A 12,622-nucleotide genomic window follows, 5' to 3' on the forward strand; every position below is an offset into this window, starting at 1 on the left:
CCACGAGCTGACGAAAGTTGCCCACGTGCGGCCAAAAAGTCTAGGTAACCGCGGCCGGAAGCTTCATCCTAGCCAGTGTATCGTCCATCAGTCTCTTTCAGAAGAAGCACGTTTATGAAACCCTACACCAATATCAAGAAAACGGCACGTCAAGCTGCAGGAAAGTGGAAGTTGAGAAACTAGCTCGTTCCATGGATTTATTTTCCATGTCGCTTCAGTTTCCACGGTTCCTGCCGGTTCTATGGAAATGCCGAAGTCGTTGTCGCTGCGAGCAAATGGCATCTTAAAAGCTTCTCGATTCCGCGGCCGAAGCCGTCAGAAGTTCGCGGCGGAATGCAAACTTCTCGAAAGCGTTCCCTCGTTGAATTAATATCCCGGGAGAGGCGGCGGTTCAGCTGTTTTCTAAGACGGCGAGAGTTAAACGCCGGAATTGCCGAAACTAGGCTGTGACGAGGGCTTAGGGAGAATTAACTTTGGAACGACGCTGAGCTAGAAACTGTGACGGCCAGGCGCACGTGCAAACGCTGGTAATTAACTGCACGTCGGCCTCTTCTGTCCCCGCTCCGGGGGACGTAGAGGGAAATTAAATGTCTTCCATGGAACCACGACGAGTGTACATGCATTACACGGGGAAATTAGAAAAGGGGACACGGGGAGAACGACGCGCCGCTTAAATCCACTCGTATCCCGTTTCAGTGACCGCACGGAAATTTCTTGTACGATCAATCGCCGATTTCAGAGACGGAGCTGCGGGACATGGTGAACGAGGTGGACCAAGATGGCAACGGCACCATCGAGTTCAACGAGTTCCTGCAGATGATGTCGAAGAAGATGAAGGGCGCCGACGGGGAGGACGAGCTGCGCGAGGCGTTCCGGTACGCTTCGCACACTTTTCCCTTAACGATTTCGCGGATACGGTAAATCGGTGTCAGATACGTTAAAGGGGGGATGCTCCTGGGTTCGCAGAGTGTTCGACAAGAACAACGACGGCCTGATCTCGTCGAAAGAGCTGCGGCACGTAATGACGAACCTCGGTGAGAAACTGTCGGAGGAAGAGGTCGACGACATGATCAAGGAAGCGGATCTGGACGGCGACGGGATGGTGAACTACGAAGGTAATTGGTTCCTTGGAATTGTGGAATATTAGCGGGCGATGTAGTGGCCCACTTCCGTGATCGCTTAAAAAGTTATCGCTGGCGAGATCGTGAAGTTCCGCGGCGCCGTGAACTAATTACTGTCTAAGATAGAATTTCGCGCGGCGGAGCTTAACGAGCACGTGCTCGATTTAACATACGAATTGGCTATGACCGCCAACTTCAATGCAGAGTGGCTCATTTATGGAGCCACTCAAGTATAACGCCGCTGAGGGCAGAAATTCGTCTCGCGTAGTGTCTCGTTATTGCCTGCAATATTGCCATTCCTGCCCGCAGAATTCGTGACAATCCTGACGTCGAAGAATTAGTTCGGTGGCCGTGGATCGGACTCGAAGCTACGAAGCTGCCGGAAGTCTTCGTGGAAGAATCGAAATCAAGTTCGTGAAGTTCCTCCTTGATACTGCAAGATGGTCGTCATTTCGTAACCCCGCCGTTGGAAGACACCCCTAGAGAAATCCCGGATGCGAAGAGACGCGAAGGAAATACAGGAAGCTTACCCCTGGGGAGATCCTCGGGGATCGCGGAGGTACGTTGGATCTTGGAAGATTCGGTTGCACAAGGATGGCTCGGGGGATCAGTTAGATTTTGGCGCGCTGCTTTTTCCTCCCGAGGGGGTAAGTGATGGAGGGCGGTAGAAATTGTGTCTCTCGGCGGCGGGGGGTGGCGGGCGACTTGGCAGGAAGTCCACGGAGAAAGAGGGAAACGCGCGAAGGAGAGCGACTTCCGCAGTTGCACACGCATACACGCATACACACCTCGCTCCTTCGAATTCATTTTACAAGTATAAGCTAGGCGGAACGACATCGTGCGTGAGAGACGAGTGAGGTTTCACTCCCGAAACAATCAACTGAGCTTTGTTTAGCGTTTACCTACATTACCTACCTACCTATACTCTCTATTAATGCTATACAACGTCGTTATTGATATATTGTTAGGAACCAATCCTTCGTCATCCTTCACCCCAGGCTCATCTCACGCGGATACTTCTCTCTCATCACTGTCTCGCGTATCGTTCTTAAGCAGATCGTCGTCGACGGTCTACAAACGTATTCTAGAATCGTGCGACTGTATAGACGCGACATTCTACTGGGAAATTCGTCTGTCAGTGTTGCAACAATGAGCTGTAGTTAAGGAAACAGGCTTGATACATCGTCAGAACATTGAGACAGTATCGGGCCAAAGCTGATGAGCTGGAAAAGCTGCGACTCCGCGTATTTCGATCCGCGAAGAGGCGATCCAGACGCTCGTCGATCCCTCTCATTCCTATCAATCGGTATTGTTCCTCCAGTTCCATAGACTCGCTTGCAGATAAGGCGAATCCTCTCAGACAACTCGCTAAAAACACACTGATGACATTTAACATTCTGGCCGCGGGACTCGACGCGCGGGATAGCTCTATAACGATCTGTCTTGAAACGTAGATGAATGTCGTTGGCAAAGTAGATTAGCTCTAACGATGATATACTCGCGGCAGAAGTTTTAGGCGGCGTCGCGAGGCGAGAATCAAAGCAAAACCAAAGTAGACGATCTTTCCTTAAATGTAAAACGCCAGTGGCGCGTAGGATCGTGCCCCGATGGTATTTAGTCGTTGATCCCGTGTTTTCTACCCGATGTCCTTCAGCGTTCGCGACGGAAAGCCGCGTGCGAATCCCGTGATTGTGTACCCACCGTCCCTGTTGTTAGTCCCGACGCGAGTATAGGCGACGATGACGATTAATCCCTCACCTGTGTGTCAGCCCTCCCAACACCGAAACACCGTCCACCTGGAAACCTCGACATTCGAAACCCAGCCGCCATGCCAACTATACTACTACTACACGTCGTGCACACCCTTTAGCTCCTTAACGGATAAGAGACGCCACAGCCACAGTAGGTCGCCGGTAGAGCGTAGCTAATTTAGCGCAATAGAGGAGATACGTACACGTAATAAATGATGCATTATACACGTACCCTATTATATATGACCTATACATGGTGTTACTACCGAAGATACTTGAGGTAACGTTATTATGGATATTCATACATATATATATTTAGTATATACTTATATACATACATACATACGTACATCTATATATATATATTATATATACATATACACGTTAGCGACCGTACGTCGGTGGTATACTTGGCATTAATATTTTTATGGTTTTAAACGAACAAACGATGAAAAAAAATCGATGAAAAAAATAATGCAACAAGGAGAACAAGTGTTAGAGAGAAAGAGAACGAAAGGTAGAGCGAAAGTGTGAGAATGAGTGAGAGAGAAAGGGGAGTGAAAGAGAGCGAGAGAAAGAGAAACTGGCTGGTTGTTCGAAGCGCGGAAGAGAGATGAGTGTACATAGCGAGAATTGTTCGGCACGCGGGATTTAAAAAGGAGGAAACAATAAGGGGAGTTCTTATGCGCGTTATAGAGGGGTGATTTCGAGTCATCCTTAACAAAGAGCGTCGACGGATGGCACGGGAGTATGTCACTGGTAACGTTGGTCACACGAAGCGGTGCTTTCACAAAAGACACACACACACACAGACACACACATACACAGATAGAGATAGACAATAATTCTGTTCTTTAGTTAGGCGACACGCATATAGTTACATTGCGTTGTTCGGCTCGACCGCAAGGTAAGGTACGACGAGATAACGAAAGAGCGTGTGTTGAGATGTTGGAAAGTGGTGTCCTGGGAAAATCGACGTACTTACCTAACATTGCGATCGTCCTTCTCAACTGCCTCGCGCCGTTCACTCACGGTGGAAAGTTTGAGTAACTCTTCAGAGAGAACAGTACCATCGAGGCCTAAGGTTCCGTTTATTTAGCGCAGCGGTTTGGTCCTAGGACCGACGCGGACTTATCCATATTTTAACATGAGTCTCCTTTGATTACCGGTGAACATTGAACGAGACATTTCCATCCGTGTTGGTACTCGCGACATCGGCGCGACGCAAAGCCGCGGGCTGTGCAATTATAGGAACGATACACGAGAAAACGTGCGGATGTACGAGCAAGCGTTTGAGACGCTTCGACAGTTAAAAGGAGCTCGACAAGTCGACGCAACAAAAAACATAGTAATGTATAACGTCCCGAAGACAATACCTTTAACGATTTTATTAAAGGAAGCTAATCGAGATTTACCTCGGGAGAAGGTCTACGTTTTGCCACGTGTGTGCGACAAGATAGATTGTAAGAAGATGAGTGAAATAGGAGGGACGAGGAGTTTCGCGATGCAGGTATCAAGAGAAAGGTGCTGTTTTTAGCTTAAACACCGTCTACTTTCTGCCCACCCCATCCGCTTACTTTCGCCTCACCGAATTACCTGCACTCTTATAATTTCTCGATGAGTCTCCATCATCCCCACCTACGCCTATCCTTACAATTCATTTCCCCGTATTGCTCACTAAGTGTTCATTGGACAATTACCACGAACAGGCCGGTTCATTTGGATTTACGACTAATGCACGATTCCACCTTACCCCATGAGCTTTCTCGGTTATCCACTCGTCACACCTCTCGAAATACGCGAACCTTGCCGGCGCAAGATCATTCGACAAACGCTAGAACACAAGTACAAGATATCGTCAATACCTGTATATACATATATCTCTGCGAAAGGGTCGGGCGCGAATCGGGGACCTCGCGTTCCGTTTTATCGAACGACGCGTTGAGTCGGACACGCGGAGGAGCCATGATCGTCCCATCGGACGCATCTTCAGTTCGCAACGCGACACTAAACGCACACTTTGTCACGCGCGCTTGTAATAGGTACCTATTTCATTAATTATATATAGATCACGCGGTCCGCCGAGGTCCCCGGTCCCGTGCACGTTTCTTTCCAATCAATTATACATAGAGTTCCGTTCCGCGGGCGCAGGATGTCCCCTTGGTTGAACGCCCGTACCGCAGAGCTGTCCCCCGAGTACAAATCGTAACGGCAGATTGCGGGATGCGAATGGTTCTGTGAAACGGAGGGGATGGTGTAAGGGACAGCCCTGCCTCACAGAGTTATCGTTGATTAAATCCCTGCCGAAAAGTATTTTTATAGAATACTATTCGAAATCAGATCCTATGATACATTGAGATACATACGCATTATCATTGTATTCTATATATTCTATTACATTACATTTACGTCGTTATATACGCGCGTGTACAAGTCGTATATCGTCCTACTCTGCTGGCAGATTTCATTATAGTTATCACACGTCCCAGACGACGTGCGTTTAGGGAGCGGCAATTGCACGTCAAATTGATTAAAATAGAGGGTCCTTAAGAGGAGTACCGCAAGTCTTCCTTTCGATCTGCGCTGTCCTAGGGTCGAGGACGTATAGAGGATTCAGTTTCACGGTGTACTAGGGTCGGCGGGAGGATTGTTGGCGCCCTAATGTAAGACAATTTTTAGCGCCCAAATTTTTGCACCTTTTTCCTATTCAATATGTTTTACCTTCACGGAGTACAAAAAAGAAAAGAATTACATTTACATGTTGTTTATGCGGGAGTTGGATTCCTTTATCATTAAGCGTGCGATATAGTTTTTTAATTTGCGTAATGAGTTCCGCCGGCCCTAAGTACTCGCCAGGATCGAGTCCTGCCCTCGGAGGTGTCATATCGTGTCGCTTGTTTTACGCATAATGGTTTCCCCAGTAGGGTTGCTCAAGTACTCGCGGAGTAAATAGAAGAAGTAATACTCGCAGAAGAATTTTCAACCATGTCCCCGTTAGTCGAGCTTGAGAGACGCGTGCTCGTGGCTTCTTTTTCTTTGAGAAGAGAAAGAACGATCTCAGCCGAGGAGAGTCGCATCGAGGACGATCAAGAACAGGGGAAACGAAAACTAGCTGATATCAAACGAGTTGAACGATGCAAAGGTAATCAAATAATTGTATGTACGTTGCTAGGTACGACGAAGACATTTCATTAAATTAGACGTACGATAATTGTAATCGTTGGAATAAGCGTACACTACGTTGTATTAATCACGGGGGCGTCTGGAACGAACGGGCCAGCCCCCGGGTCGGTTATTTGTTAGTGATAATCAAATGTATCTACGTTTTTGCATCCGTTGGCCGGCGCGTGAGTATCCGCGCTTCGCGATGAGATCGGTAACGATCGGTGGATGCAATCGGGAGACGAAAAAGGGAAATCGATGCCATGGATTACTTTGCAAACATCGGCCGATTCGATGTGCTCGGATGGCTGCGTGATCGAAGCCAGGAATATTCAATGATTAGAGGTGGAGGCTTATTGGTGGAACTGCTGATATTGATGACGTTGCGCTTTTCCTGGGTTCGGTGTTCGTCGCGTGCGATCTCGTAGACGACACGCGAAATCGGCCGAGGCGAAGAGCGATTAATTTTAATGAAATCGACGGAAATGGCGTCAGAGACTTCCGAATGATACTCGATCATCGTAACGCGATCCTTTGGTTTGCCGAGATTACTTTCAGACACACGTTTCGCGTTCGAGACGGATACGATGCGTGAAATGCTCTGTCGCGTTGATTCTGAGACTTCTGGGGGATGTTTTTGTGGCAAGACACCAATGATTACTGTTTCATTCAACTTTGTGTTCACATATGTACGTTGCTAATCAATGAAATCCACCGAAGACTTAGTTTCATGGAAGTTAACAAGCATACAGATCGTGTTGAAAAGTGTTTCCCTCGGGTGTCGACAGATCGAGATTGAATTTCAGTCGCGTTGTATCTCGTCGATGGATTCTTCCCTCGCGTACACTCGCTCTATCGCTTTCGCTAATTGTCCTCGGTTTGCCTAATGCGAATCGGTCTAACGTAGTAGCGTTGCAAGTAGACAGTACAATGTTGTATCGTTAACAGCCGTGCGACCGAACACACATGACGATGGTCAAAGGATAATTATTAACGTAATAAGGAAACGTCTTTCATTACTTTATTAAACGAACACGAGTACAAGTCGTGTTAGTTAACCAAAAAAAAAAAAAAGAGAAGAATAATCGAACATACGCGTGTATAACTGTATATCAGTGTATAGCAAGGCGAAGGGAGACCCTCTCGAGAGGTCTTTGGTTTTTCGTGGGGTGCAAATGTGTAATTCTAACGGGTACGAAGCGGGGACGGGGATAGGGGCGTTAAGATGTAATAAGAACGAAGATTATCTACGAGGCGTATTTAACAAAAAAAGGAGATAATAGCGTAAACACTAAGTGAAGCGTGGTTACACCCAGAGATATCGCACTGTGAACGAGAATATTTATATTTTTACTTGAGAAAAGAAAATGGCTACGATAACGTTTGTAACGTCTAATTCCCATCCGGTAAGGAGTGTTTATAACATTATTTTTCTAGAGTATATATCGGAACGATTATTATTGTGTTATGACGAAACGTGCTATCAAGCGACAAGCAGTCGAGGTCCATTGTAGATGCAGTGCGTATTATATTTACCCTTTAGCAAGCGTTGCGTTCGCTTCGATGCATTACTTCATCATCCCTGCGATTTCTCTATGAGTAGCGTGTATAGTTAAATGTATAAATAGCTGCTGTGAAACCTTTGAGCCTTGTCGCGGGGTGCTCACGAGGAATGTGACCAGGCGATGCAACCGATGCGTTTCTCGCGATGCTCATTCACGGCTCCATCGCTGTAAATATCGTTTGCTGTGCCTAAGTCCGAGAGGTACGCGAATACTTCTGTACGAGCAATCATTTCAATAATTGATAGCCACTGTTTATCGCTTCTACATGATTTTATCTCGGCTTGAGAGGATGTGGTCTCCCGTTTCCTCTCAAGTGTCTTACGTAAGCGAACGAGCTCGTGTCGTCGAGCAGAGATCTATCCACTCTACGGACATCATACGCATTTCCTTCGCATAAAGTGTTTTCTGCGATTCAGACTGTTCAGAGGACGGTAAAACTGGCTATCAGTACGGTACGACAGAGAGCAAAGAACATTACGATCGTGGAACAAGCTCCTTCCTTTCGCTTCGTGCTTTCTTACGTTCGCTCGAAAGCGATTTGGGACAGGGGAGGTCAAGAAACGGGAAAAGAACACTGTAGACGGTGATCGTGAAACGTTCTTGCACGATCTTCAACTTTTCTGTCGACTCCACTATCACTATATTCGTTAAAAAGTTCCTTTGTACCTTGGAAAATGGTATTCTGTTCTCTAACTGCGGTACCTGTGATTGAGAAGAGGTTTTTACTCAGATATGCTCCACTCACGTTTCGTCGTAAGGTGGGCAAAAAAAAAAAAGAAACAAAACTAAAAGCGGAAGTGCTGGAAACTGTGGCGAGAGTGCAGTATGTATGGTGTTAGCTGTATGAAATCATGTTACGTGTAATGCTATGTACCGTAAGATTAGAATACAACATAAAAAATGGTGATGGCGTGTACTGCTGGAATGTAATACATGTATCAAGTTACCCCTAAATACAGCCATTTTATAATGGACATTCATCCGTGGTCCATCCTCTTCTCTCTTCGTTCACCATCGATTACCCAGCAAATGCTAAACGCAAATAGAAATGAAAACTTTTTCAGATTGCCAAGTGCATCGTAAACGTAAGAAGAATTATTGCCGAGGAGCAGGTAATGTACAGGTCCTGGGACCAACGCCAATAATGGGATCAGCCTGACTTAGAAATTCTTTATTCAACAGAAAAATTAATACCGTCATCCATACAAATTAGCTTCTTAGGAGTATCTTAGCGATAATAATCGGTACGAAAACGTGTGTCGTCACTATCGTCACACTTATCCCTCATTTAAGTATTTTGAAACGCGCCGATTCTAAAATACTTTGCCCAAGAAGCGACACACTTCGAGCGAGAACAGGCGATTCGAAATCCCGCGCTGATTCGTGCGGCCGGCGAACCATCGAGAATCGAACGCGATCGATTATCAGCGCGCGAGATTCCCGCGCGTTTTCATTCGACGCTACGTCTTCTCCAGAGAGAAAGAGAGAGAGTGAGTGCAGGCGGTCGCGTGCCGCGATTTTTCTATTGTGCTATAGAAAAACTAGTTCGGTGACAAAGTAACTGCAAAGTGTCGAAAGGTGACTGCCTCAAGAATAGCTTCTCGTTACCATGGCCTCGTCGAATCAAATGAATAATCGAGTAGGATGTCGCGGGTAGCAACCACGCCGTACACGCAGCCATCGTGTAGCAATAGTTGCTTAGGAGAAACACTTCATTACGAAACGATACACTACAATGCTCCACCTACGGATGGGTAATATCTCCGGTTCCCATTTTGCCGTTCTTCTTAATGGTACTCTACAAATCGTGTTACAATATTGGTATATGACGCCTATTGCCACGGGTATCGACACTGGGAGACATTAAAATCTCTGGCATCTGCTCGCGATTACGTTTGTGTTATTACCGTTCTTTGCGTTGAGTATGAAAGGAAAGTTAATTATAAAAAGCACACTTTATGTAAAAATAGAATAAAATCTACTATTTTCGGTCGCGAAACCTCTACGAAGGTTCCCGAGGTCCTTATGTGTCCCGTGGGTAATCGGTCTTTACAGGTTAGAGTTTCGATACATGTATGTAACATTTGGTAGAGGCATGAGACTTTTACGCTGGAATTATACATATCTATATATAACTATGTATATATATATACTTTCCCTTAAATTATTTAGTATGAAATTGACCGCGGTGATTTTTATCTTGCCCGTGTTGGAATACGCTAAATAATCGTTTCACTGTTATGAGAATACTGTATAAACGATAGAAAGAACGTAGACGCGGTTACAACGTCGTTATTAGTAATTTGATTTAATATTACAACGGATTTGAATCTCATCGTCGTGAAGTAACTAACAAATTGCATGAACAGAATTATATAAATTTCAATATCTTGACATACCTTAACTACATATCATTATAATTCATCCCTGAGTAACGTGTACCTGTTTTTGCTGGGGGCGAGCTTTTTGAACGTTGATTCCGGCGGGGTTGTCGGCACCCTTATTTGCCCGATCACTTGCTGCACTTCGTTACTATTAGGATCCGGCCCGTAATGGAACTCCCGGTGTAGCTTTCCCGAATACAAATCTTTGAGGAAACTCCTCAGTTTCCCCTCTACGTGGATGTCGAGGAAGTTAGGGAACAGGTACATGTGTCTAAAACTATCTATCGCGATTAGGGGCAAGTCTGCCGGAGTTTTCCCTAAGTGGTGAAGGGGATGAGCAAACTTCAAACCATCCGCTGTTAAGAAATTGACATTTTCTGAAACACGGAGAATCGATTGCTTTCAGTCCGTTCGATGTATTAGAGCGCACTAAAAATTAGAGATACTCACGCTTCTCGTTGAGTAATGTCCCTGTGACTACGTCTTTGTACGTTTTAACACTCTCAACATCATCGGGAGCGTGGAACAATATAAGGAAGGGCAGACCTTCCTCCGTTAATTCCTCTGCATTTTCGAACGTGATTTCCCTGACAACGGGAACACATTTCTCTTGTGCCCAGACGTTCAGTTCATCGAAATTATTTAAACTTCCGTGGTATGTCACATCCTCGTCGTTAGAAAGTGCCTTATCAGATCGGAAGACAATGATAGGTTCTCCTGGAGGATGCATGGCTTGGCTTGCATTCCTAATATAATTCATTAAATCATTTACACATTTGTGTCGCCTATGGTTTCATAATATAATACAGGGGAGGTGGTGTAAAGCGCGATGATAAGGGTAGCATAGAAATAAGGTGTTGCAACTCTAAAGAAATGTGCGAGGAGCAACTACCGCTTATTCCATGCACGATGTCTTACTTACAAAAAGTGAAAATGCTCTCCAAATTCACAGTTTTGAGCTGAGCAAACGCTTGTTAGGGAAACAATATACAAATTACACACATGTTCAGAGAATCGTTCAATAAGAAATATTCAGAAATATTAGTAGCGATTTAAATAAACGAGCAATTGTGCTCACCCAAAGCCGACATGGAATTGGCAGTCGTCTTTCAGGTTGGTGGCAACCCTTCTGAACATCGCATATTCAGGGATATTCTTCCTATCAAAATATCCAATAATCATTCGTTTTTTATCATCTAAATTAGTTAATTCCTTTAAATCATAGAATTCCTTGATTGGATCTTCCAGCTGTTTCTTTATGAACTCCTCGAAGGCTTCCACAGACCTCTGGCCCCTGTACTCCCTTTTGGTCGGCTGACCATTTCTTATGACTTTCAGCGTCGGGTACTTGGTGATGTGGAACCTCGAAGCAATGGAGGCTAAAAGATAATATCCTATTTAGCAATTTAAATGCTTTGGCTTTGTATTCATAGTTTATTAAAATTAGTTTTATGTACATATGCCTTTTTCCCCCTGCAATCTACTCACATTCCCTGTCACAATCCACCTTTGCCATTACAACCCTGTGTGCTTCAGGGAAAGCCTTTCTTACTTTAGTTGCAGCTTCCTCAAAAATCGGTGCTAATAAGTTACTAAAACGGCACCATTGCGTGTAAAAATTTATAAATACCAATTCGTTCGATGCTGAAACGAAATGTAAACAAATGAAAAACGTCACTTTCATAGTTCCCTGGCAGTTCATTGAAGCATTTATCTATGCTTTTTTTTTTTCATCATTATCGCATCGTAACTCACCGAGCGTCGTATCGATATTTTGTTGAGTAAGCGATACCACGCCTTCGTTTGCATCGTTCGCTAAATTGTTTGGCAAAAACGCCTGGAAAGTGAAAAACACTTTGTAGTTCCACGTATCTTTAATATACGCATATTTGTGGAGCTCTCAAGCATGAAACGAGCCACCTATACGTGTTATTAGCGAAATATTTAACACATGATATCTGGCTTCGATAATCTAGTGGGCGACGAATAAATTGCGACGACAAAGTGGGATGACAAATTGTATTTTTATTTTCCGGTATGGTAATTTGGGCCGTTCTGCCTTTGCAACCTCACGCGTGATGCTTTTTTAATGGCAAATCAGCCTCAGCGAACGTACACAGTTATTAATACTAATTTGGAAATGTTTATTTAATACACGTATGTTTGAGGTTAATTTTTGTGTACGTGTATAGGTTATGCCGCTATGTGTATAGTAAATTTAAGTCCGGTGTTGTTCGAAGTGCGTGCGTCATTAGTGGGCTTTACTAACGGTTAAGGGACCTTCTAGAATTCGTGGGCTCCTAAATATGTGTCACCGTACGTGTTGGTGGCGATTTTCAAAAATACGGGTCACTCGACTTCATTTTAATAAAACGCCGCTCCTTACAGCTTTAAAGGTTACTCACCAATAAACAGGCAAATACAAGAACTTTGAAGTCGAAAATATCACAGAAGGCCAGCATCTCGTGATCTTAAAGTATAAACTTGATCAGGCAACACTTTTTTGAATAACCATCAGTAAGCAGCTGCCTCTGCGTCAAGTGCCACGAATCTGCGGTAAATCGAAGCCTAGTGTATTATTCTCGAGGTATCGATTTAGCAGTGATGGCACAAGTGACGCACAAAATCACTATAGCAGC

The 12,622-nt window shown here is 44.9% G+C and overlaps 2 protein-coding genes across 8 annotated transcripts in view; one reads left to right on the forward strand and one right to left on the reverse strand.

Moving 5' to 3' along the window:
* Positions 1-8,585, forward strand: part of LOC143374863 (neo-calmodulin) — a 73,526-nt gene extending 64,941 nt beyond the window's left edge. For all 6 annotated transcript variants that reach the window (XM_076823409.1, XM_076823412.1, XM_076823413.1 and 3 more), the window contains 3 exons: positions 740-875; positions 967-1,115; positions 1,431-8,585. In XM_076823409.1, coding sequence (XP_076679524.1) covers positions 740-875; positions 967-1,115; positions 1,431-1,462 — 317 coding nt within the window. In that variant the 3' untranslated portion in view covers positions 1,463-8,585. The remainder of the gene's footprint in view (positions 1-739; positions 876-966; positions 1,116-1,430) is intronic.
* Positions 8,586-8,754: 169 nt separating this feature from the next.
* On the reverse strand, positions 8,755-12,548 carry Erp44 (Endoplasmic reticulum protein 44). Of its 2 annotated transcripts, XM_076823401.1 has the most exons (7): positions 12,389-12,548; positions 11,739-11,820; positions 11,472-11,627; positions 11,062-11,362; positions 10,906-10,953; positions 10,434-10,729; positions 8,755-10,360 (listed from the first exon to the last, which is right to left on the reverse strand). In XM_076823401.1, the coding sequence occupies exons 1-7, from the start codon at positions 12,443-12,445 to the stop codon at positions 10,014-10,016; spliced, it is 1,287 nt and encodes a 428-aa protein (XP_076679516.1). In that variant the 5' UTR covers positions 12,446-12,548; the 3' UTR covers positions 8,755-10,013. The 2 variants fall into 2 exon arrangements, with proteins under 2 accessions (XP_076679516.1, XP_076679517.1); XM_076823402.1 differs by lacking the exon at positions 10,906-10,953.
* Positions 12,549-12,622: the final 74 nt, after the last annotated feature.

Source organism: Andrena cerasifolii, chromosome 11 (assembly GCF_050908995.1).
Source record: "Andrena cerasifolii isolate SP2316 chromosome 11, iyAndCera1_principal, whole genome shotgun sequence".
Lineage (NCBI taxonomy): Eukaryota > Metazoa > Arthropoda > Insecta > Hymenoptera > Andrenidae > Andrena > Andrena cerasifolii.